This window comes from Panicum virgatum, chromosome 1K (assembly GCF_016808335.1).
Source record: "Panicum virgatum strain AP13 chromosome 1K, P.virgatum_v5, whole genome shotgun sequence".
NCBI lineage: Eukaryota > Viridiplantae > Streptophyta > Magnoliopsida > Poales > Poaceae > Panicum > Panicum virgatum.
In genome coordinates this window covers 42,854,417-42,881,191 of record NC_053136.1, presented here as the reverse complement: position 1 = coordinate 42,881,191, position 26,775 = coordinate 42,854,417, and the positions used below count along the sequence as shown (strand labels likewise).

Genomic DNA, 26,775 nt, shown 5'->3' with positions numbered 1-26,775 from the left:
CTTCGTAGAGGGAGAGTCCTGTGGTGGAGGACTATAACTTGGCAGCTGGTGGGAGAAGAGGAATGACGCAACCAAGGATTGATACAGGCTCCTGGACGCAGAAGGGTAAGAATGCAAAGGAAGCTATTGGTAAAGGTTGGTCAAAGTTTTTCCATATTGCAGGAGTACCTGGAAGACAGGCTGACAGTCCATACTTTGTCAGCGCGGTCAGGGAGACACAGAAGTGGGGTAAGTCTCCTTTCATTGGAATGATACCTATGAGCTTATATTCTTGTATCTCATGATTTTCATATAGTTGTAGGTGAAGGTATCGCATCACCCACTGGACGGGATATTGATGGCAAGTACCTTGATCAGAACGAGCAAGACTTGAAGTCGAGGTACGTAAAGTTTCAGAAAGACTGGCCTTTATTTGGCGTCACGTTGATGTGTGATTCATGGACTGGCCCGACGAGAATGAGTGTCATCAACTTTTTGATATATTGCAATGGGGTCACGTGGTTCCATAAATCTATTGATGCGAGTGGAAGAACTCAAGATGCTGCATATTTGTTCAAGGTACTCCCTAAACATGTTCCATTCACATTGAATATGTTACTAAACAATATGTCTTTGTTTGCAGGAGATTCGAAAGGTGGTGGAAGAGATTGGACCGGAGAATATCATGCACGTAGTCACCGACAACGGCTCGAACTACAAGAAAGCATGCAAGGAACTTTTAATTGAGGTGTATGAACACATATCTTGGACACCTTGTCTAGCACACACCGTCAATTTGATGTTGAAGGATATAGCTCGAAGGCCTGAACATGGTGTTATGATCAAGCAGTGCAAGTGAATTTCAAATTGGTTACACAATCATGGTCAGTTGAATACAATGATGAGAGACGCAATCGGTGGTGAGTTGGTCAAGTGGAATGCCACTCGATTTGGAACCAACTACATGTTCCTAGAGAGCATCTATCGGAAACGTGATCGTTTCATGCAGTGGATGGCATCTATTGAGTTCCAACACAGCAAATGGGCGAATACCGAAGATGGTAGATTTACTCATGCAAGTTTTGCAAGTATGGAGTGGTGGGATGCATTGAAATATATCATCGACACGGTTCAACCAATATACAAGTTCCTCCGCTTCGCTGATCAGGACAAGAAGCCGAACATTTGCGAAGTCGTGACGGCCTACCAGACTATGAAACAGGAGCTGCGGTCTTTCTTTGGAACAAATGTTTCCACACTGAAGGAGTATATTCAGGTGGTGGACGACAGGTTAGATGACGTGTTCATAGGAACGTATGTGGGTCCAGGTAATCACACACGAGTCATCTATTTTTAAACTCTATTGACCTGATGCTTATATGAAGTGATTTAAATTTTGCAGCTGCTGTCCTAAATCCGAGGTATGCATATATGATGGATCCAACTCAAAAAATATTTCGTGGACTCAAGGATACATTTCAGCGCATGACGGATATCCAAAGCGCCGTGCAGGCATTGCAGGAGTTTGACGTGTTTCGGCAGAAGGTTGGCAAGTATGGCAGTGAAATGGCAATTCGGATGGCGATGGACCCAAAGACATCCCCATGTAAGAGTTACTCTGTACGACATTGTTGTTTTATCTATTCAAATATATTGCTTACATATTCGGTTGCACATGCAGCGTCCTGGTGGATGATGTTCAGATCAAGCACTCCAAAGCTGCAGTACCTTGCCATGAGGTTTGTTTCACAATGTTGTTCATCCAGTGGATGCGAGCGGAATTGGAGTACTTTTGCCTTGCTGCATACAAAGGTTTGCAATCGGTTGTCGCACAAGAAACTTAACAAGCTTGTCTATGTCAACTACAACTTTCGTCTCCGACTTGAGGAGGTCTCCGGCCCACCGATGCGTGAAGAAGGTGATTTCATTGACCAGCTGACCCATCTTTCTTTCTATGATGAGAATAATCCGGTGCGGGAATGGATGGAATATGGTAGATCTAATCGGGCTCCAGTTCTGGACGAGGATGATGATGACGGCGACATCCCTCTCCCGTCCCATATTGTCAGAAATCAAATAAACGTGTCAGATCTACGTGAGGCTACGGGGGATGATTCCATCAGCGATTGGGCACGTAAAAATGTGGGTGACACTCACCTAGGGAAGAGGAAGTTGCAGAAGGGGCCTACGAAGGGTTACCCGAAGCGTCCAAAAGGCAAAGGAACAGCAAAACTAGTGTGCAGCGACACCGAGACTGATGATGGCGAAGGTGAGCGTAGTCCTCCGTATCAAGAGTCCAAGGATAGCAGCTCGGCCAATGATGATAATGATAGTGACGGTGCTGATGCTGGTGGTGGCGCTGGTGGTACTGGTACTGGTGCTGGTGGTGCTGCTAGTGGTAGTGGTGGTGCTCGTGGTGTTCATTTTACAGGTATACATTGCATATATAAATGCACACATATTTCTGATTATGAGTATTGATTACTAATTATGATATATAGTTGATTGCAGGGGAGACTCAGTTCACACATTCTACTCAGGACACCGACCATGGAGCACCGGAATCGCAGAGGAGAACAGGTGGACCGACGGACAACGACACTCCACAGTACTCTTTTTCCTCCCACAGCGATTCCAGGCACTATTTTCACTACTCTATTCCTGACATCAGCATGCAGCCACCAACGAGATGGGTGTACGAATGAGAAGATCCCCATTTTTACACTATGTTAGTTCAGAAATGGCAGACAACATCGGCGTGGATGGGCCAAACTTGGCAACACTATAAGGCTGACCTGCTTAGAATGCGAGGTATCGCTTTGATGTCCACCGCCGAATACCAAACCGCGTCACAAATGGGGGTCTTCCCATACCTACGTTGAACTTTTATTTCATGTGTACAAGTGTATGACTCCGTATTTGTATGCACGCTTATTACTATTGTATTTGTATGCATAATTATAAATTGTTGCTATGGTGTGATCATTTATATTAATATTTGCATTGGTCATGCCAAAATTTTCTTTTATTTCACACCGGGGATCTATTTTGTAACCGTCGGAAAATTTCTTAAAATCACCGGTAAACCGGCCAAACCGGCCGGTATACCGGTATAACCGACCGGTATACCGGTATTCTCAAATGACCGGTATACCGGCCAAACCGACCGGTATACCTGTCAAACCGGCCGGTAAACCGGTCTAACCGGCCGGTATACCGGTACGAACCGGTTGAACGGGGAAATTTAAATTCCTCCGGTTCCGACCGGTAACCGGCCAAACCAGACCGGTATACCGGTACCGGAGCCCGGCGGTTTGGCCGGTCCGGTCGGAAATTAAAACCCTGGCCACACCTCACAGTGTCCCGCGCATTTCTCCCCGATCTCACTCTTCCCTCAAAGCCCCGTGCCCGATGGCCGATGCCGCTATAGCCAAAACCCTAAAGGCATGTGCAATGGTGTAGACAGTTGCTATCTGTAAATGTCTTGAACACCATATACAGACAACAAAATAAACAACTTATACAATGGAGTGTCTATTATTATTTTAAATAGCCAGCTATAGCCCCGCTATAGCTCCGCTATAGCTTTTTTAGAGAGTTCCCGCTACGCTATTTGTATTTGTGCCGCTATGGCAGCTATGAGCGCTAAATTGGGTTATAGCTACGCTAAATGGTGTAGCTTTAGCGTTCTTATAGTCTTATCCTTATCTTAGTGCTATTGTTTTGGTCTTTTGGACAACTGAATATTGGATTGTATGAATATTATTGTATTGTCAACTTAAATAATGTTTCTGTAGCTCTAGAAATATAGTTATGTTTATGAAATTCGCTAATTATTATGTTTTTGTGCATCTATTACTTGTATTTTTGATGATGTAGTAGTAAATCGCTATTTTTTATAGCCCGCTATAGCCTCTTAGTTTCGAAAAAAAATATGCCGCTATTTAAAACTATGGTGTCTATTAGTGTGTCTGTTAGGTACTACCTCTGTTCCAAACTATAAGTCATTCTAAAAATCTTGGAAAATCAAAATTTTTCAAGTTTGACTAAATTTATATGACAAGATAATAACATTTATGATATCAATTAAGTATCATTAGATTCTTTATTAGCTATATTTTCATAGTGCACCTATTTGATGTCATAAATCTTTATATTTCTCTCTATAATTTTAGTCAAACTTTGAGATGATTTTACTCTCTAAGATTTTTGGAATGACTTATAATTTGAAACGGATGAAATATTTAATTCATGCATGGGCACATAAAATATGGTGATCAAGTATGTAATTGATCTTTGTATACCATCTTGTTGTTTCTTAAACATAATACACAGTTCACGTCGATGGAGATAATACAAGTAAGTTAGAAGGATTGTTATACAATGTCTTACTTTATTCCATGACATTTTGCTTGCAAAAAAGACTTATATATGAGATAATAATCTTCTACGGTGATTGTATTACTAAATTACAAGGGCCGAATGGTAAAAGAGATCATCTAAAATATCTACCATGTGTGGTTGTGAACGCACTTCTATCCTCTCGATCTTTCCTCTCTCTCTCTCCTGGTGATAAAAAAAAGCTATCCTTTTGCTCACTGAGCCTTCTCCGCGTGGATTCCGAGCACCCGACGGCGGCGACCATGGCAAGGACCAAGAGGCAGACGACCACGGCTTCCACTCTCGCCATGGCCCAGCTTCTCCGTCGTCCTCTCCTCTCCCAGTGTTGTGCCTTGGGATGCTCTGGCGTACTGAGCTAGCAGGGTGTGCGCAGCGCGACAGTGCTGAGCCTGTGAAACAGAGTGGTGTGGGAGAGGGACAGAGATGCCGCCGGTCTCCGCTTTCTTTATCCCTGCCTCAGCCTTGGTTTCGCGGCCGGAGCATGGGATCGAAGCTGCCGTTGCCTTCTCACATCAGCGGCCTACAACACGGAGCGAGCCGTCTGCATTGGATCGGGACACGGCCCGCTGCCGCCGTCTCTGGGTTGTTGCGGGAAAAACCGGAGTTAAGAGCCTCGATAATCGTAATTAACCAGGTAAAGACGACTTATTTATGGGCGTTGTACATGCCCTAAAGCCATAAATCCAACGAAGCAATCATGGATGGGCTCGTGTCGGCGGTGCTGGAGGAGGCGTGCGCGCGCCTCGCGCCGGGGATCCCCGTCGCGGACCTGTGGCCCGCGCTCCGCGGCGCGCTCGATGCCGCGGGCCTCCCGCTCGGCCCGCCCGTCAAGCGCGCCCGGTGGGCCCGCCTCCTCGCGCTCGACGTCGTCAGCCTCGTGGAAGGGGGGCGGGGACGGGGCGCCCATCGCGCCCGGGGACCCCGCGAAGGACGTGGAGGAGGCCGAGCGGCGGGGCGTGCGGCTTGCGGCGAGCGCGGCGGTCAGGGACAACTTCCTCGGGATGAACGAACGCAAGTTCGCGAAAACGGAGCTGAGTGCCGTCCAGAAGGTGGCGTTGGAGACTTGGAGTGTGTTGCGGCTAGCAGGTGCGATCCGCCATGGGTTTTGGGCAAATATGATTGTCAAGCCTTTCCTTTCGGTTTCAATTATCAGTCTCAGTAGCTAGGTTATTTGTGACTTGCAAAATCAGTTCTATGGAATGGAAGATTATGAATATTATTCACCTAATTTACCTGCCTATGTATTTACCTGCAAAGGATAATTTGTGTGTATGTATTTATTTTGAAGCCATAGGTCACGTTACCTTTCTACATCCATAAACACCACATAGAAATGTCTTTGAAATTAAGTACTGATTATAGAATTTCTTTGCCTTCTATATAGTTTTATCCAACCAATGCTCATCATCCCTTGTTTCCTTTCTTTTTGCTGGTCTCTGTTGAATTGATGTTAGTTTCATTTTGTTCAATTATTTCCGTGTGCTTATTTATCAAATGGCCTACAAAAGATGACATGTAGGGAGCCTAACATTTATATATCTGATTTATGGTGGCTCAGAATTCAGAGTTGTTAGCACGGTGCAATATGCTTATGGACACTGTCAGTTGTTTCATTCATCCACAAATTGGCAAACTCAGTTGTTTCATTCACCACAAATTAGCATATAACTGACACCGTCCAACAGAATGGTTATCTGCCTTTTTTGCACGTTTGTACTATTTCCAGTTTTAATTTGTTCACATAATGGGGTAGGTTCATAGACAATTTTTTTAATCTCGCCTATGACTATTTTATTTTCAGTTTCTCACATCTTTGCTTTTGTTATAGGACTTCTGGTGTAACGCAGAATGAGCTTTGCAAAAGTTTTAAAATGAAAGGAAACAATTTCCATTTTATTGTAAAGAGTCTTGAATCACAGCGGTTAATAGTTAGACAATCAACTATCATAAAGATGAAAGACCATGGAGCTGATAGGGAGGATGCCTCACAGAATAAACAGGTTATCAATACCAATTCACTATATCTCTCCCGATATGCCAAAGACTTGAACATGACTTCACAACAAAGAATTGAGATTACAAAGCCAGAGCTACTAGGGAGCAATGAAGAGACCAATGTTGATGCTTTGCAAGAAGATGGGACTTCTGGTGCTGACTCCAAGAATGATATATCTATTCATGATTATCTTCCAGCAATGAAAGCCATATGTGATAAACTTGAAGAAGCTAGCGGAAAGGTCGATTGCGCCCACATTTTCCCCATTGAAGCCCTACTGGTATTTGCTTTAGATTTTCCAGTTTGCTAATTTGCACAACTATTTCCACTAGGCTCTTGTTGTATCAGATATAAAAGTTGATCTCGACTACAGGATGGCATATGGGCACAGAGCATGGAGAAATGTAAGCCTGCTTGAAATCACTTTTGGAGTGTTTAGTTTGAGGAACCAACTTTTCCTATATATTTTGATCAACCCACAATTTTGAAGGGATGCCATCATTACTCATTTTGTACTCGGCATGTGCTTCTGAGGGATGGTAGATGAGATGGTGATGGGTGAATCTATCCAATTCCTCATACCAAACAAGTGGATTATGTTTGGATGTTCTAACATTCTGCTCCTCAAATGAAGCACACCATTAGTTTGCGTAATCTGTGATGATACTCCCCCTCATTTTGTTACAGAGATGGCCTATTCCTCCCAGGTATTGCATAGGTTAAGAGATGCACAACTTGTTGAAATATTTGATGCCCAAGTTGATGATAAGGTGATGTTCATCTTTGTTGCTGTTTTGCATTTAAACTTGCTACTTAATGCCACCTGCTACTTTTTTTGGGGGTTCATTCTCCCAGTTCCTGGTGCTTCCTGTCAGGGTTGAAATGTTTAAACCTGTAACTCGAAAACTTTTGGGCTTTTAGAAGTATAATTTGTCATAGGATTTCCAGTTAACTTGAGTACTGTATACTATCATGATTCCGTACCCTGGTTAGATGCTACCTTAAACTTTGCATATATTTCTGTACTGAAGAGGCAACGATCTGCAATTCCATTTCTGATTAATCAAGATTGAAAGAGTACACAAGGTGCAAGAGCTGAGACTTTGTACATTTCAACCTAAATACATGGAATGTTTGATAGGAACAGTGTTCCTACCGCGGCTGCGAAGGTTGTAGGGGTGTGTGGACGGAGGGTGAGGCCTTGGGGGTCGCTGGCGGATGGGCGCCGTGGCGACCAGCAAGGGGCGGCGGCGGCGTGGAAGAGGGCGTGCGTGAGAGGGAGAGGGAGTCGCGAGAGTTGGGGGTGGCCCGTGAGGCCAACTGAGATCCAATTCTCAGCCTACCTGTTTCCAATCCAGAGTTCCCTATTTAACTTACAAATGTTGCAACTTATGGAAATAAGCTTGATCCCTAAGGAAATAAGATCGTGGCCCTTCTAGCCAATTGTGCGCCGCCGCCGCTGGTACGTGATCAGCAGCGCCGGTTGGGGCGCCTGCGCCTGAGGCGCCTGGGCTGGCTGGGCCTGGCCCATAACATCTCTCCGCTCCTCGGGAAACAGCTCGTCCTCGAGCCGAAAGTCGGGGTAGCGCTCGACGAAGGACTCCCGCGGCTCCCAGGTCGCATCATCTGGAGGGAGCCCCTGCCACTCCACGAGGAGCTCCCAGGCGCCATGCTGAAGACGTGCCCGGTGCACCCGAGCAGGAGTGAGGACCACCCTGCCGTCATGAATGGGCGGCAATGGCGGTGTGGACGCAGGAGGGTCGCTGTGGAAGGGCTTCAGCAACCCCACATGGAAGACATTGTGGAGGCGCGACCCCTCTGGAAGCTGCAGGCGATAGGCCACCTGCCCAATGCGCTCGATCACCTGGAACGGACCTGCGTAGCGGGGGCCGAGCTTGCCCTTGGGACGGCGCTCCAGCGAGTGGGTCGGCCTGTGTAGCAGGCGGAGCCAAACCCATTCACCCACCGCAAACTCCAGCTCGCGGTGGTGAACGTCGTAGTAGTGCTTGTCGTGCTGACGAGCCTGGAGAAGACGCTCGCGGACGTCGGCGAGGAAGGAGTCGCGGTCGCGGAGAAGCGTGTCAGCCGTGTCCGTCTGGGCCACGCCGGCTGTGTGAGGTAGGAGCGCCGGCAGAGGCCGCCCGTAGACCACCTCGAATGGCGTCGCCCGAAGCGCCGTGTGGTACGAGGTGTTGTAGCTGTACTCTGCCCAAGCGAGCCAGTCCACCCAAGCTCGCGGGCGGTCTCCCGTGGCGCACCGCAGGTACATGGCCAGCACCTTGTTGACGATCTCCGACTGGCCGTCCGTCTGAGGATGAAATGCCGTGCTGAAACGGAGCTGGACGCCGGCCATCTTGAACAGGTCGCTCCACATGTGACTCGTGAAGACTGGGTCCCTGTCGCTGACGATGGACGTCGGGAAGCCGTGGAGCCGAACGATGCCGTCGACGAAGGCGCGAGCGACCGTCGAAGCCGTGTACAGATGGCTCAAGGCGATGAAGTGCGCATACTTCGAGAAGCGGTCCACCACGGTGAGGATGACCGACTTCCCGCCGACCTTGGGCAGGCCCTCGACGAAGTCCATCGAGATGTCCGCCCACACCTGGGAAGGGACCTCGAGGGGCTGGAGCAGCCCCGCTGGCCGCTGCGTCGGCGTCTTGTTGCGCTGGCATGTCGGGCAGGCGCGAACGAACTCCTGCACCAGCCGTCTGTTGTGGGGGATGAAGAAGTCGGCGCGCATACGCTGTAGAGTCTTCTGGACGCCCTCATGGCCCGCTGAATGGACCAATGAGAGCACCCGCTGGCGGAGGTCGTGCTGGGCGGGCACGAAGATGCGCTTGCCGTGGAGGAGTCCGGCGTCCTAGCGCCAAGGGGCCGTGAGGCCCTCACCCCAGAGCTGGGCGGCCTCGCCGTCGGTGGCGGTAGCCGCCCGAATGTCCTTCGATGAGGCTGAAGGACGGCCCGGAGATGGCGTGGAGCACGGCTGCGTCGTCGGAGCTGGACTCGCTGTCGCGGCGAGAGAGGGCGTCGGCCGCGGAGTTGAGGCGCCCCGGACGGTACTCCATGGCGAAGTCGAAGCCGAACAGCTTGCTGAGCCACTGGTGCTGAGGGATCGTGGACAGCCGCTGGTCGAGCAGGTACTTCAGGCTGTAGTGGTCGGTGCGGACCAGGAAGCGGCGCCCCCACAGGTAGGGCCTCCAGTGCCACACAGCCTATACCAGGCCAATAAGCTCCCTCTCGTATGCCGCCAGCTTGACATGGCAGGTGGCGAACGGCCTGCTGAAGAAGGCTAGGGGTCCGGACCCCTGGTGAAGTACGGCGCCAAACCCGGTGCCGGAGGCGTCGTAGTCGACCACAAACTACCGCTCGAAGTCCAGCATCTGCAGAACCGAATCGGTGGAGAGCGCCCGCTTCAGCGCCGCGAACGCCTCCGCGGTCCAAGCGAAGGCCTCCTTGCGCAGGAGGCGAGTCAGTCCGTACTGCACCATGCCTACTTTAATATTTTATTTTTCTGTTTCATATGCCTTATTAAGCAACAAGCTATAATGTTATTTTCCTTTTTTCAGGTTGTCCGCTGTTTACGTCTGCTGAAAAAATTTGATCCAAATGAGTTTCAGCTGAAAAGTACAACGTCAAATTACAAATTTGGCAAAAAAAGGTCAGGCTACCAATCAAGTTCTGGAACTTCCATTAGAGAACTGTATATATGATATGATCAGTGCCGAAGGGACAGAAGGTATAACACTTGTTGAGGTACTACTCGGAAACCTTACATTGGTGCAACTCTGTGGTATTATGTGTTTGATTGATGATATGCTACACTCCTTAGCATCTATTGGTGCTTCTATTTTTCTTGTTATTGCAATTGTGTTTCATCTCTAGTTGTACATGTTCCTTTTCATCTACATTCTCTTTTGATACTTTATTATGGTTATATTGCCTAAAACCCGATTGAAGATATTTGTTTTGCTTGGTTATCGACTTGTGGTTATGTTATTTATAGATATGGAAACATGAATAGTTTCCCATGCAAACTTAGACAAGATCATGGGGACAGAAATAGCATTCTTGCTGACTCAGTATGCTTCCTAGTGAAAAAAGTAGATCCATGAGCAAAAGCAACTGTCTTGAAGCCCACAATGTATTCATAATAGTCATCAGTTTATAAAGAAGCTTCGAGTACACATCATTATGTGATACAGTTTGGTGTTTGCTTGTGTCATCCAATGTGTGATGCAATTTTTATTATTTATCTTGAAATTAGTATAATGTCTTGTACAACTTCCCATTAGATTGGCAAACGTCTTGGACACAACAATTCCAAAAGGCTCCACAAACGAGTATCATCCATGCTCAAAAACTTCAATCCAACATGGGAAGCAGAAGTTCCAGACAAGACATCACAGTACCAAGTTTGGACTTAAAAAAACTTCTCACTCTACAAAGCTGGTACTGCTCTGCAAAATTTTGGGGTGCTATCAGAAGATTGTGATGGTGGTTCGGATTTGTGGTCCCTAGTTCCATCGAAAGAATTGGATCCTTCTATCCCACACGACAGTTTACTCTTGCTTGAACAAGAGAGCCACGATGAACCAATTGGACATCATATCAAGAACGACCTTGACGCTTCTGCTGGAGCTTGTCAATTAGTTGAAGAAGGTACAACAACATAGATTTGCATAAATATCTCTTTATTTTTGTTATCTTCTGTGGTTAATATCTCTGGGATTGCCACGCTGCAGGAAGAGCTTGCAGTGTACTGATTAAACAATGACCTTTTTCGATTTTAAGATCACCAATAGATCCAGAGAGCTTTATGTTTTTTAATCCAAGGAAACTTAAAGCAAATGTTTGACGGATGCACCCCATTGTTGAGCAATATGATCCATTTCAAATCCCGCGTATCTTGTTTTCCCCCAAGAGTCCTATTCAAAATTCCAAATCATAACGAATGGCATGTTCTTTGGTAGGTTATTAGACTCACATGTATAGAAGTTATTTTGGCGACCAATAATTATCTGTGTTAATTTTTTTCAAGTAATACGGCGTGTAGTCTTTGTGTGATTTAGGTCGGAGACAAAATGTATTCAACTCAAGGTCACATGCTTTTCTTCTAGATAAACTTCCTTTGGGTCAGAGGAAGAGGCAACGGAGCCGTCCATTAACTTCTGATGATCAACGCCATAGAAGGTACTATGTTGGAGAGTAGGATGCGTATTATGCGGCCGATATATTGCATTGAGCCCCTTGGGCGGTATATATAGAGTACAAAGACTTGGGGGTAAGGCACCTCCCCGATACATATGGCAGTCCGGGATTACATATCCTAACCTACCAAATATACTCTAACAAATTTTACAATGTGATGTTTCAAAAATCTGATGGGAGTAATCTACTCATATTAGATGAGTACCAGTAAAAATAAGAGAACTAATACAGTTCTTAAGGATCCTAGATGAGTACCCGTGTACAGTTAGCTGGAGGCCCACCTTTTTTCAATACAGTGCTTGGTATTTTTTACCTCATCAGTTTACGAGTGCTACTAATCTTTTACCACTTTATTTGTTGACAAATACTAGGCAGCATCCTTGTATATTGCATGCTCTTGAAAGATGCACTTTTGTGATGGAGATGTAGTTAGTTATATATAGTGGGCCCTTAGGTAATTTTGGTCACACTGTATATAACCCATATTTGCTCAAAGTTGACAAATATTCTTGAATGGGAGATTGTAGACGTATTATCTATACATGCTCTTACATGGATCATATGCACTAGTTTTTATGTTGACTTCAGTAGGAACAAATCATAATGTAAGCTGCTGGACAATTTCCTTGTACCCCTTCTCCATTGGACACTGCTCCTGTAAGCTTGTGCCTCATCCTGAAAACCTTGGCTCCACTGTTATAAAAATTTCTGGTGATGCATGTAAATGATTACAACCCAATTATAGATACAAGACCTTATAGTTGTCATGTGATATAGCTCGTTGGTCTTGCTCCGGCTATCCTTTCAGTGTTGTCACTGAAAAATAACTCATTCGCAAACATTCATAGGTTATTGTTCTATTATTCAAGTTTTTAAAACAAAACAAAGCATTTGTCACTATCGACATTGTTATTTTAAAGGTTCTAATTTTGTGCTTTGCTTGTATTGTCTTACAGGAAGATCTTATCCATCAGATGGATGTATTGAATCCTCAGGTATCCTGGCCCATTCTCTTTCCTGTACTTTCTTTTTACTGGTCTTGCAGAAGAGATGCCAACCAAATTTCATCAGATAGAAGAAGGTTGAAATACAAACATGTTCTGACTCGCTGAAATGCTGCTTTCTGGCTTGATTAACTTTGCATTACCTTTTTGCAGACTTGCCGGACCCTGTTGGAGAAGTTGGCACTCGATGGGCACCTTCACGTTCGGGCGTTTGAAGAGCCTGTGCCTACAGCTCCGACCATGCTGCGGGACCTGTTCAAGCAAGACCCCAGTAAAGAACCAGCCAAATGTAGAAAGCGGTATACTTCGCTAATCCAATGAGCACATCCCAGGGGAAATTTAAATATTTGCCATCTTTACGGATGGCACTAGTCCAGATGCCGGTTTTAGAAACGCTCCTACGTATTTGCCACCGCATGCAGTTGAACTCCTACGCATTTGCCATTTGCCACGGCGAGCTGCTTACCCATGAGTGGGTGGAGAGAGAAACAGCAGCAGGAGGAGAAGCACGGCCATGTTGGCTGACTACGTGGCGTGATAGCTCAGCTAAAATGGCAAATGTTTAGGAGTTCAACTGTATGCGGTGGCAAATATATAAGAGCGTTTCTAAAACTGGCATCTGAACTAGTGCCATTTGTAACGATGGCAAATATTTAAATTTTCCAGCTGTAAGAGGGTATGTACTTTGTTCTAAGTTCAGTCGTGAGCGGGTCATGGCAGGAATGATTAAATGTTAGCCTCTCCGGAAATACTGTCCTTGGTGCTTACAAAACTGGGCCATCGCTTTGTCATTGTTTAGGCCGAGGTGTCATTTCTTCCTGAACAAGGCCGACAGTGCCCGAGCGTAGTCTCTGCTCCAGGTGGGAGCAATGTACGAGCTTCGCGTCGGATGAGCGCGCCCGAGATGCCGATCTGAGTTATCATTGCCTCAGGAGTCGGGATAGATGATCCCAGTTGTGGAAATTTTGGCCGCAGGTGCTGGAGCTGCCAGACACGTGTCAAGTGTTGAAGCGAGTCGGCAGTAACCGTGTGATATCCTGCTGATGTTCACTGCTGCTGTGCCGCAATCATTGGCCGCTGATCCATGCGCCCCTCTGATGACCATTGGAGTCATCACTCATCACTTGCTCATCTTCGGAAGAGGTCGCCGGCACTAAAGCCCCTCTGATGCAAAAGGCGCGGGCTTGTTCACGAAAGACATATTGTGACCCAGGAATTGGTTAGGAGGGGGGCTGATCCGAGCTTAGTAGGAGCTGTGTTCAGTATCTTTAATTTTGTATTTTTTAAAAACTCCCATTGATTTTGTAGCCTTGGACCAGGGCTGCAGCCCGGACAGCCCGATCCCTGGGCCTGCCACTGGTTCCTGATCAGACGAGGATGCCTACAGTGAAGGTCTCAGCTCCTACACTTGGGCGCACCCTCGACCGAGTGCCAAGGGATTCCTTTGCTGTGCTTCCCTGTCACTGATGTGTGGGATTGGGTCTGTGCGTCGGTGACCCAACTGCAGGGTGAAGTACTGCAGAGGATCCTCGCGCCAATATAGTTACTGGTCAGATTGCATGGGCTGTCCGTGAAGCGAACCGAACTGTTATAGTATTTGGTTTGGTCTTTTACCAGTTGGACCGGTTGGTCTGGTCCTAATAACTAGGGGTAGGGGAACGGTGCGGACCCATCCACTTGATTCTATGGTTGCAAGGATTTGAAATGCTGCCCCTGCACCGTTTCATGAGTTGAATTACGGTCAATAATAAAATGTACATTCCTAATCATGTCCATCTTTAGTTATCGATATTTTCTTGAATGCGTAGTAGATCTGCGCCTCATTTCGTTGAGGAGAGGAACAAAAAGTACAGACATCAACACAAACCCACACGCCAATACAAAATCTTTAGCTGCCTATGACCGCTAACTTACGTGGACCATACGGTGGGTGGTTTTCACCCTTTTGTTGGTATTCTACTATACAGTAATCATCCCTACTGTAAGGATTGTGATATGTATGTACTAAGCGCTGTAATCGTTTTCGAATCAATTTATTATCATTGTGACATATTTTGGTAGGCTTCACAAGTGCTCACGTTACATATGGTAACTTGTGAGAAGACTCTGCAGATCAACGCCAAGTTGTCAAATGGGATGTAAATGTGAAAATTACGTCCGTGGTGGTATGCATAAACTTCTGTCAATATTGAGTCTACCTCTGGCGAGGTTTGTGAATAGACCCGAAAGATTTAATTTAGTTTACGTCATGATCAGGACATAGTAGTGCAGGAAAAGGGTGACGGTATGTTCTAGTTCCACTAGTAAAATTATGGTAATTAAAGCATGTGTAAATTAGTAACGCAAGTTGCTTTTGGTCTTAAAATATACGATCCACACTGTGGGTTTCCTAACCAACACTTTGATTTTCAACCACCTAAGGCTACCTGTTGATAGAGGATGTTTTAGAGAAACTGATTACCAACAGAAAGCAATTTCCATCATTCATTGAGTAAAACTGTAAAAGTAAGAAGAGCCACTGCAGTGCTCTCTTTAGTGTACACAGATAGAGTAGTAGCAAATGTACCAAATTTTTTGGAATGGTACAGGCATGCCCATGTTCTTTATTTTGATGTTACATAGCCCATTTTCCACCAAGAGTCGGGGATCCAATCCCAGCTGGGAGCTACTTGGGGGAAGAACTGCACGTAGAAAAAAAAAATCTCCGACTGGTGACAGGTGGCAATTCGAAGCCTAGTCTAGTCAACTCTCGCTGTAGCACACTATCACCCTCGCGAAGGTGACCTGGTGAAAACGACGCGCGCACTGATATGGCTACAAAACTACCAGAGCTCTCGCCATCCAGTTAGTAGCGATCGCGCGTGACGGACCCGGCAGGGGCGACGACCGCGTGACATCTGATTGGATGGTACGTAGCGTAGGGTGTGCATAGGGCCATGCATTGTGCTTGCGGAGTGCTAGACCCTGCTCAGACCTCAAGGACGCCTTTATAGTCTCTACGCTTGCACTAAGCCTAACGGCACGTTTCCTCTGAATGTGCGTAGTTCCCGTAACCCGTAACCCCGAACACCAGCACCACCCAAACAAGCTGATTGGCGTAGCGATGATGAGCTCGGCTGGAGAAATATTTTGCACCATGGCTTGCGTGCTGGCGTGCTTGGCATCCATGCCGCCGCCTGCATCCGCTGCCACGGGAGATGGAGGGATACTGTATATCCCTTCGGCCGCCTCACTAGCTCACTGCCCGTCCAGCTGCGGCGACGTCAACATCTCCTACCCCTTCGGCATAGGGGCCGATTGCTTCCGGCAAGGCTTCGAGCTTACCTGCAACAACAACACTCGACCTCCGAAGCTGTTTCTGGGCAATAGCACCACTCAGGTCACATACATATATAGTGACTTATCAGTTGAGGTCCCTATGTTCTTTAACATTACATTGGGATCAGGTATGAACAGCACCTACAATATGTCCTGGGAGGCTCCAGCTAAGGGTTTTACTATCCCGAGTTATAACGCTTTCTTTGTCCTGGGATGTGATTTTGATGTCAACTTGTTCGATCATGTGAGAAATCCCATCGGCTCTTGCATGAGTAGGTGCCACGGCGAGGTAGTGCCTAATCAAAGGCTTTGCAATGGGATCGGTTGTTGTTTCATCAGTTTACAAAAAAACATCTTAGGCTTTCAGGCAACAATTGTTCGGGCAGATGCTATGGCAGCACGATCAGATTCTATGCACCCTGACATCATGGCTTTCATGTCGTTTGAATATTATACACAAAACGCAACTGATCTTTTCTCAAGCTGGACAAATACAAGCAAGATTTATGGCGCTACACTTGAGGTTGCCATCATGGACCAGCCAAGCTGCGAAAGTGCGCAAATGAGCAACGCAAGTTATGCTTGTGCCACCAACAGCAACTGTAGAAATGCATCATCTTCATATGGGGGTTACTACTGCTACTGCTCCGGTTATTCCGATCAGGACAATCCTTACCTTTTGGAAGGATGCCCGGCAGGTGCGCCCCCCCCCCACCCTCATGCACACGAACACATTGCTTTTTCAGCTTTTAACCACTTGTTCTTACGTACTATCTGTCAATCTGTTATATGTGGTGCAGATTACAACCCCAGACATAAAGAACACTGCCCGACGTCATGTGGAAACATGAGCGTTCCCTTCCCTTTCGGGCTCGAAGAAGGCTGTTTCGGAAACGAAAGGTTCCGGCTTAATTGTACAGCAGCAGGTGAAACGCTTTTTAGCATTGGATATGTACAGTATCACGTGAATAGTGTGTCAGTAGAAGACGGGACTCTAACGGTTAGCAATATGCTATACAATTCAAGCTCTGGGAAAGAAGCAATAATAGCCAAGATGGATCAAAATGGAGGTATGGAGATGAGCGGCCCTGTGGAAGATGAATTTGATTTTTCTATGGAATATGACATTGTCATAAAATGGGCAGTAACCAATTCAACTTGTCAGAAAGCTGAGCAGAATATGAGCAGCTATGCATGCCGCAGCTTAAACAGTTTTTGCCAGGACGTGACCCATGGCTTAATATTTATGGGATATCATTGCATTTGTTCTTCTGGCTACAAAGGAAACCCATACATTCAAGATGGTTGCCAAGGTACATCCCCCCTCCCTCCTTCAGTATTTGTGAAAAGAGATTATAAATAAGATAATTAAACAGGGGTGTTTTAAGCAGCTAGTACTGCCACAATATATCTATAATAATTGACATATATATCGAATAACAAATGAGTTATTTGCAGATATAAATGAATGCTTACTGACAAACAACTGCCATGGTATATGTCAAAACACTCCTGGAAGTTTTATATGCACACCATGCCCTCATGGTAAAGAATTTGATTCCTCAAGGAGGCGGTGTGCTATATCAACGAAGCAACGGAATATTCTTCTAGGTACGTAAGCTATTACCAAACAAAATCCCCATGCAGTTAAGATTTGCATTGTAAACATTAACATGATTTCATAACAACACAAATTCATATCTCTATAGGTACTGCAATTGGAACTGGTTGTGGCCTTGGCTCCATTGTTATTGCATTGGGTGTAATTATACTCGCCAATAAGTGGAAGAAAGGCATCCAAAAGAGAATCCGACGAGCATGCTTCAAGAAAAATCAAGGTCTGCTATTGGAGCAACTGATTTCAGATGAAAGCGCTACAAGCAAAACAAAGATATTCTCATTGGAGGAACTTGAGGAGGCGACCAACAACTTCGATGCTACTCGTGTCCTTGGTCGAGGAGGACATGGCACGGTTTATAAAGGAATTCTATCTGACCAACGTGTGGTGGCCATAAAAAAATCTAAAATAGTGGAACAAATAGAGATAGACCAGTTTATCAATGAGGTTGCTATTTTATCTCAAATCGTCCATCGCAATGTGGTGAAATTGTTTGGTTGCTGCCTAGAAGATGAGGTGCCCTTGCTTGTCTATGAGTTCATTTCAAATGGCACTCTTTATGAACTTCTTCACAGTGACACTACAGTTAAATGCTTGTTATCATGGGATGACCGCCTTCGGATTGCAATGGAAGCAGCAGGGGCACTAGCTTATCTACACTCGGCTGCTTCAATACCAATTTTCCACAGAGACGTGAAGTCTTCCAATATACTCTTGGATGACAACTTCACAACCAAGGTTTCTGATTTTGGTGCTTCAAGATCTCTTTCACTTGATGAAACTCATGTGGTGACAATTGTCCAAGGAACATTCGGTTACTTGGATCCAGAGTATTATCATACTGGTCAACTAACTGAGAAGAGTGATGTATATAGCTTTGGAGTAATACTTGTCGAACTTTTGACAAGAAAGAAACCAATTTTTATCAATGATTTAGGTGCAAAACAAAGCCTTTCCCATTATTTCGTTGAAGGACTTCAGGAAGCGTCTCTTGTAGGAATATTGGATTTACAAGTTGTGGAAGAGGCAGACCAGGAAGAGATTAGTGAAATTGCATCACTTACAGAAACATGTTTAAGGGTCAAAGGAGGGGAGAGACCAACCATGAAAGAAATAGAGATGAGGTTGCAATTCCTAAGAACAAAAAGGCTGAGAAAAAGACAATTTTTACATGAAAAAGATGGAGATATTATTGAGCCTTTGTTATGCCCGGAAGCTAAGAACCCATATGAACATATGAATATTGCCAATGATACCCATATAACTCATCAAGGGATGTCCGGGAGCTACAGTTTGGAGCAAGAATTTGCACCTTCATTTGGGATGCCACGCTAACTACATTTGTGCAAGATAACCATCCACCAAGTGCTTGCTTAGGTATTGAACACATCTGAGATACATATCTTATAGTAAATGAAGGATCACATTATAGTTAGCTTCCTTTAGATCAGACTATCACCTAGATACATACATTCCATGTGTATGGTCGATGTATTGTATATCGCGTCTCTTGTACACTTAGCTTTTATATTTGTACAGATGCATATAAGTACCACATAAGTCACTGTATTAAAGATATGGTTGTATAAGAAAATGTGGTGGTTGTCAATGAGTCCAATAATAATTTGATGTAAATAGCAAATGGTAAGATCAGTGATTCCTGTAGGGATCTGACTGATATATGATTTATGCTGCAGCATATTTCTGCATCTTTTTTGCAAGTATTAGCATGACTATTATCAACTGACGCTCAGAACAGTGATATATTTCGAAAGACAAAATGAACTCAAGACAAAATCAAGATTTGGCAAGATAAAAATCGTGACAGTATCAATAACACGGTCAGCAACTTGTGAACAGAGAACTTTAGAACTCCATTTGCTGATCTGAAAGCATATAGAAAAACCCCAGTTAGCTTGCTTCTAGCTACTTTAGATTTCCACTGTGAGCGCGTGTGGGTCAGTACCTAACCTTTGGAATGTTTCGTACCGGCCATTGTTAATACATCGAGCAATACATTCGATTAAGATGGGTGCGTACCAATTCTAGGAGACATTCATGGCGCCGTGTCGGATGGCCGGCTGCTGCTCGCAATGGGAGCGCGGGAGTAACGGAGTGGAGATCCCCAGCCTGAGGGGAACCTGCTGTCCCGCACTGCAGATTCTCCTGCCTGAGGGGAACGTTGCGGCGACCTATCGATAGCGAAGGCGGCGCTCGGCAGAGTCGGCGATGAGCACGAGAGACTCTCGGAGAGAGGAGAGACAGGGTACCAACACCACGACGAGGTCCGGGCTCAAAAGAGATATTGCGAGATGGGCCGATGCGGCGCTTCATTCAAAGGATGGCACATGAAGGAGAGTACGTGTTATTTTCCTCCCAACCAGTCCGTACTGCACCATGCCTACTTTAATATTTTATTTTTCTGTTTCATATGCCTTATTAAGCAACAAGCTATAATGTTATTTTCCTTTTTTCAGGTTGTCCGCTCTTTACGTCTGCTGAAAAAATTTGATACAAATGAGTTTCAGTTGAAAAGTACAGCGTCAAATTACAAATTTGGCAAAAAAAGGTCAGGCTACCAATCAAGTTCTGGAACTTCCATTAGAGAACTGTATATATGATAGGATCAGTGCCGAAGGGACAGAAGGTATAACACTTGTTGAGGTACTACTCGGAAACCTTACATTGGAGCAACTCTGTGGTATTATGTGTTTGATTGATGATATGCTACACTCCTTAGCATCTATTGGTGCTTCAATTTTTCTTGTTATTGCAATTGTGTTTCATCTCTAGTTGTACATGTTCCTTTTCATCTACATTCTCTTTTGATACTTTATTATGGTTATATTGCCTAAAACCAGATTGAAGATATTTGTTTTGCTTGGTTATCGACTTGTGGTTATGTTATTTATAGATATGGAAACATGAATAGTTTCCCATGCAAACATAGACAAGATCATGGGGACAGAAATAGCATTCTTGCTGACTCAGTATGCTTCCTAGTGAAAAAAGTAGATCCATGAGCAAAAGGAACTGTCTTGAAGCCCACAATGTATTGATAATAGTCATCAGTATATAAAGAAGCTTCGAGTACACATCATTGTGTGATATTGTTTGGTGTTTGCTTGTGTCATCCAATGTGTGATGCAATTTTTATTATTTATCTTGAAATTAGTATAATGTCTTGTACAACTTCCCATTAGATTGGCAAACGTCTTGGACACAACAATTCCAAAAGGCTCCACAAACGAGTATCATCCATGCTCAAAAACTTCAATCCAACTTGTGAAGCAGAAGTTCCAGACAAGACATCATAGTACCAAGTTTGGACTTAAAAAAACTTCTCACTCTACAAAGCTGGTACTGCTCTGCAAAATTTTGGGGTGCTATCAGAAGATTGTGATGGTGGTTCGGATTTGTGGTCCCTAGTTCCATCGAAAGAATTGGATCCTTCTATCCCACACGACAGTTTACTCTTGCTTGAACAAGAGAGCCACGATGAACCAATTGGACATCATATCCAGAACGACCTTGACGCTTCTGCTGGAGCTTGTCAATTAGTTGAAGAAGGTACAACAACATAGATTTGCATAAATATCTCTTTCACTACTAGAGAATTGGTCATTGCCAACGGGCTATCACCGCCGGTTTAACATGAACCGGCGGTGATGAGGTATCACTGCCGGGTCCAGAGTAGGTGGTCGTAGTGGCCGTTGGAACCGGCGGTGATGCTGATTATCACCGCCGGTTCGTGGTAGGAACCGTTGGTGATGTCCTGCGAGCATATCACCGCCGGTTTGTAACACAACCCGGCGGTGATATTAAGCATCACCAACGGTTCGTGTTTCGAACCGGCGGTGATAAGCCTGTACAGTACAAAACCCCAACCCCTCCTTCCTCCCACCACCTTTCTTCTCCAACCCGACGGCCACACCTCTCTCCTCCATTGTTGCTGCCGGATTTTGCCGAAATTCTCATGAAACCTCACCATTCTTGATGTATTGGCTCCACCAACTTATTCTAAGGTTAGTAGCCATCAATTCATTGGCTTTGTACCCATTTTCTTTGGATTAATCATGCATTTCGTGATGAATTGATCAAGGAGGGCTTTTTTCTCCATTTTTGGATCATTTCTCATCATTGGGGCTTCTTTTTTTGTTGTTTGAGTGAACCAACTTGTGCTAGGTTTGTAGCTAGCAATCCCTTTGATTCATAGCCTTTATCTTAGGATTAGTCATTCATTTTGTGATGAATTGATCAAGGAGAGTCTCTTTTTCTTCACTTTAGGATAATTTCTCATGAACACTCATCATGAAGTCATCATGGAGGCTCATTAAATTTTGAGGACTGGACTTCACATATTTGATTCAAGGTAAGAACTAGCTCTTTATGGTTAGATTGTTGTCATAATTGCGATGATTGGGATGTAAGGGGTCTTTCTTAATTAGTTTATAGGATATTTATTAATTGTGATGATCGATATGTCAATGCTTTTTCTTAATTAATTTAGATGACATTTCTTAGTTTTGATGATAAGGAACTTGACAAAAATTAAAGTAGATATTTTAATTATTGAAGTAAAGACTCTTTCTTAATTGATTTAGATGGCCCTTAAAGTGTGGTATTTGTTACGAAACTTGATAAACTGAAAATCTATGTGTTGAGATGATAATTTTACTAAATTCAGATTCTTGGATGTTTTCTTGTGTGCATAGATGAATCGAGGTTGGATGTACGGTACAAAGGCTGGAAATTTGGAATTTGTCAATGGTGTGGACTCGTTTGTGCAGACTGCCAAGGCACACAAGAATCTACAAGATGATGGCTACGTGTATTGCCCATGCATTGATTGCAAAAATCAGAAGCACTTTGGCAATGTTGAGCAGATCCGCTTTCATCTGTTATTCAGAGGTTTTATGCCCAACTACCAAGTTTGGAATAAGTACGGTGAGGTTGGTGAGACAATGCACTCCGTCCATGAGGACAGGTATGAAACAGTGGAGGAAACAACTAACCCGGAAATAGTAGAGGAAACCGGACATGAAAGCGTAAATGAAACCATGCATGAAACATTAGTTGCTGATGATGTTGTGGATGCACTAGACCAGATGATACGTGATGGGGAACCGGATTTTCTTGACAAAAAGAATCTGAAGAAGTTGGAGCAGATGAGGATAGATGCAAGAACACCACTTTACCCAAGTTGCAGCGTGTCTAAACTTGAAGCAAACCTGATGCTATTGGAGATGAAGTCTAGTAATGGTTTGTCAGACAAGGAATTTGATGATTTGTTAAGCTTATTGCAGAAGTTGCTGCCAAGCCCTAACAGGTTGCCTGAAAACACATACCAGGCGAAGCAAATGATTTGCTCAATGGGATGGAGCCAGGATCTGAGTACAGCATAATCTAGGTGTAATGTCTAGATCGTATCGTTCTTGTCAAGCATTGTAATATATTTGGTGTATGGACTAGATGTTCTTAAACTTGATGTGTGGACTCTATATTTTTTTTATTATGATGTTTGAACTCTCTCATTTGATTTCAATGTATAATATCTTTATGGTTCAATTCTGCTGCAATAATTATATATTATATATGCTATACAAATGTTATATTATTAATATCTGAATATATTTTTTTAGTGGGAAAATAGTCATCACCACCGGTTCTAAACAACGGTTTTTGAACCGGCGGTGATGCGCCACCCATCACCGCCGGTTCTACAATAACCGGCGGTGATAGCCCCCCATCACCGCCGGTTCTAGAACTGGCGGTGATAGCCCCCCTCATCACCAACGACATAAATCCAACACCTCCCGAACCGTTGGTGATACTCCTTACGAACCGGCGGTGATGTGGGGTGCTGGAGTAGTGTTTATTTTTGTTATCTTCTGTGGTTAATATCTCTGGGATTGCCACGCTGCAGGAAGAGCTAGCAGTGTACTGATTAAACAATGACCTTTTTCGATTTTAAGATCACCAATAGATCCAGAGAGCTTTATGTTTTTTAATCCAAGGAAACTTAAAGCAAATGTTTGACGGATGCACCCCATTGTTGAGCAATATGATCCATTTCAAATCCCGCGTATCTTGTTTTCCCCCAAGAGTCCTATTCAAAAATCCAAATCATAACGAATGGCATGTTCTTTGGTAGGTTATTAGACTCACATGTATAGAAGTTATTTTGGCGACCAATAATTATATGTGTTAAATTTTTCAAGTAATACGGCGTGTAGTCTTTGTGTGATTTAGGTCGGAGACAAAATGTATTCAACTCAAGGTCACATGCTTTTCTTCTAGATAAACTTCCTTTGGGTCAGAGGAAGAGGCAACGGAGCCGTCCATTAACTTCTGATGATCAACGCCATAGAAGGTACCATGTTGGAGAGTAGGATGCGTATTATGCGGCCGATATATTGCATTGAGCCCCTTGGGCGGTATATATAGAGTACAAAGACTTGGGGGTAAGGCACCTCCCCGATACATATGGCAGTCCGGGATTACATATCCTAACCTACCAAATATACTCTAACAAATTTTACAATGTGATGTTTCAAAAATCTGATGGGAGTAATCTACTCATATTAGATGAGTACCAGTAAAAATAAGAGAACTAATACAGTTCTTAAGGATCCTAGATGAGTACCCGTGTACAGTTAGCTGGAGGCCCACCTTTTTTCAATACAGTGCTTGGTATTTTTTACCTCATCAGTTTACGAGTGCTACTAATCTTTTACCACTTTATTTGTTGACAAATACTAGGCAGCATCCTTGTATATTGCATGCTCTTGAAAGATGCACTTTTGTGATGGAGATGTAGTTAGTTATATATAGTGGGCCCTTAGGTAATTTTGGTCACACTGTATATAACCCATATTTGCTCAAAGTTGACAAATATTCTTGAATGGGAGATTGTAGACGTATTATATATACATGCTCTTACATGGATCATATGCACTAGTTTTTATGTTGACTTCAGTAGGAACAAATCATAATGTAAGCTGCTGGACAATTTCCTTGTACCCCTTCTCCATTGGACACTGCTCCTGTAAGCTTGTGCCTCATCCTGAAAACCTTGGCTCCACTGTTATAAAAATTTCTGGTGATGCATGTAAATGATTACAACCCAATTATAGATACAAGACCTTATAGTTGTCATGTGATATAGCTCGTTGGTCTTGCTCCGGCTATCCTTTCAGTGTTGTCACTGAAAAATAACTCATTCGCAAACATTCATAGGTTATTGTTCTATTATTCAAGTTTTTAAAACAAAACAAAGCATTTGTCACTATCGACATTGTTATTTTAAAGGTTCTAATTTTGTGCTTTGCTTGTATTGTCTTACAGGAAGATCTTATCCATCAGATGGATGTATTGAATCCTCAGGTATCCTGGCCCATTCTCTTTCCTGTACTTTCTTTTTACTGGTCTTGCAGAAGAGATGCCAACCAAATTTCATCAGATAGAAGAAGGTTGAAATACAAACATGTTCTGACTCGCTGAAATGCTGCTTTCTGGCTTGATTAACTCTGCATTACCTTTTTGCAGACTTGCCGGACCCTGTTGGAGAAGTTGGCACTCGATGGGCACCTTCACGTTCGGGTGTTTGAAGAGCCTGTGCCTACAGCTCCGACCATGCAGCGGGCCCTGTTCAAGCAAGACCCCAGTAAAGAACCAGCCAAATGTAGAAAGCGGTATACTTCGCTAATCCAATGAGCACATCCCAGGGGAAATTTAAATATTTGCCATCTTTACGGATGGCACTAGTCCAGATGCCGGTCTTAGAAACGCTCCTACGTATTTGCCACCGCATGCAGTTGAACTCCTACGCATTTGCCATTTGCCACGGCGAGCTGCTTACCCATGAGTGGGTGGAGAGAGAAACAGCAGCAGGAGGAGAAGCACGGCCATGTTGGCTGACTACGTGGCGTGATAGCTCAGCTAAAATGGCAAATGTTTAGGAGTTCAACTGTATGCGGTGGCAAATATATAAGAGCGTTTCTAAAACTGGCATCTGAACTAGTGCCATTTGTAACGATGGCAAATATTTAAATTTTCCAGCTGTAAGAGGGTATGTACTTTGTTCTAAGTTCAGTCGTGAGCGGGTCATGGCAGGAATGATTAAATGTTAGCCTCTCCGGAAATACTGTCCTTGGTGCTTACAAAACTGGGCCATCGCTTTGTCATTGTTTAGGCCGAGGTGTCATTTCTTCCTGAACAAGGCCGACAGTGCCCGAGCGTAGTCTCTGCTCCAGGTGGGAGCAATGTACGAGCTTCGCGTCGGATGAGCGCGCCCGAGATGCCGATCTGAGTTATCATTGCCTCAGGAGTCGGGATAGATGATCCCAGTTGTGGAAATTTTGGCCGCAGGTGCTGGAGCTGCCAGACACGTGTCAAGTGTTGAAGCGAGTCGGCAGTAACCGTGTGATATCCTGCTGATGTTCACTGCTGCTGTGCCGCAATCATTGGCCGCTGATCCATGCGCCCCTCTGATGACCATTGGAGTCATCACTCATCACTTGCTCATCTTCGGAAGAGGTCGCCGGCACTAAAGCCCCTCTGATGCAAAAGGCGCGGGCTTGTTCACGAAAGACATATTGTGACCCAGGAATTGGTTAGGAGGGGGGCTGATCCGAGCTTAGTAGGAGCTGTGTTCAGTATCTTTAATTTTGTATTTTTTAAAAACTCCCATTGATTTTGTAGCCTTGGACCAGGGCTGCAGCCCGGACAGCCCGATCCCTGGGCCTGCCACTGGTTCCTGATCAGACGAGGATGCCTACAGTGAAGGTCTCAGCTCCTACACTTGGGCGCACCCTCGACCGAGTGCCAAGGGATTCCTTTGCTGTGCTTCCCTGTCACTGATGTGTGGGATTGGGTCTGTGCGTCGGTGACCCAACTGCAGGGTGAAGTACTGCAGAGGATCCTCGCGCCAATATAGTTACTGGTCAGATTGCATGGGCTGTCCGTGAAGCGAACCGAACTGTTATAGTATTTGGTTTGGTCTTTTACCAGTTGGACCGGTTGGTCTGGTCCTAATAACTAGGGGTAGGGGAACGGTGCGGACCCATCCACTTGATTCTATGGTTGCAAGGATTTGAAATGCTGCCCCTGCACCGTTTCATGAGTTGAATTACGGTCAATAATAAAATGTACATTCCTAATCATGTCCATCTTTAGTTATCGATATTTTCTTGAATGCGTAGTAGATCTGCGCCTCATTTCGTTGAGGAGAGGAACAAAAAGTACAGACA

At 44.7% G+C, this 26,775-nt stretch overlaps 2 protein-coding genes, 2 long non-coding RNA genes and 1 pseudogene across 4 annotated transcripts; all 5 read left to right on the top strand.

Moving 5' to 3' along the window:
- The first annotated feature begins 1,026 nt into the window (after nucleotides 1-1,026).
- On the top strand, nucleotides 1,027-2,460 carry LOC120655522. The gene is made up of 5 exons (XM_039933375.1): nucleotides 1,027-1,269; nucleotides 1,382-1,400; nucleotides 1,492-1,585; nucleotides 2,141-2,248; nucleotides 2,411-2,460. The coding sequence occupies exons 1-5, from the start codon at nucleotides 1,070-1,072 to the stop codon at nucleotides 2,458-2,460; spliced, it is 471 nt and encodes a 156-aa protein (XP_039789309.1). The 5' UTR covers nucleotides 1,027-1,069.
- Nucleotides 2,461-4,509: 2,049 nt separating this feature from the next.
- On the top strand, nucleotides 4,510-13,384 carry LOC120709768 (annotated as a pseudogene).
- A 1,962-nt stretch (nucleotides 13,385-15,346) lies between these two features.
- On the top strand, nucleotides 15,347-19,166 carry LOC120709729 (wall-associated receptor kinase-like 6). The gene is made up of 3 exons (XM_039995392.1): nucleotides 15,347-17,219; nucleotides 17,365-17,517; nucleotides 17,616-19,166. The coding sequence occupies exons 1-3, from the start codon at nucleotides 15,623-15,625 to the stop codon at nucleotides 18,857-18,859; spliced, it is 2,994 nt and encodes a 997-aa protein (XP_039851326.1). The 5' UTR covers nucleotides 15,347-15,622; the 3' UTR covers nucleotides 18,860-19,166.
- An 865-nt stretch (nucleotides 19,167-20,031) lies between these two features.
- On the top strand, nucleotides 20,032-25,318 carry LOC120709783. The gene is made up of 4 exons (XR_005689781.1): nucleotides 20,032-20,188; nucleotides 20,728-21,094; nucleotides 24,872-24,910; nucleotides 25,073-25,318. It is a non-coding gene; the product is annotated as an uncharacterized LOC120709783 (long non-coding RNA).
- On the top strand, nucleotides 21,160-22,389 carry LOC120709797. Its single transcript, XR_005689783.1, has 3 exons — nucleotides 21,160-21,549; nucleotides 21,812-21,896; nucleotides 22,240-22,389. It is a non-coding gene; the product is annotated as an uncharacterized LOC120709797 (long non-coding RNA).
- Nucleotides 25,319-26,775: the final 1,457 nt, after the last annotated feature.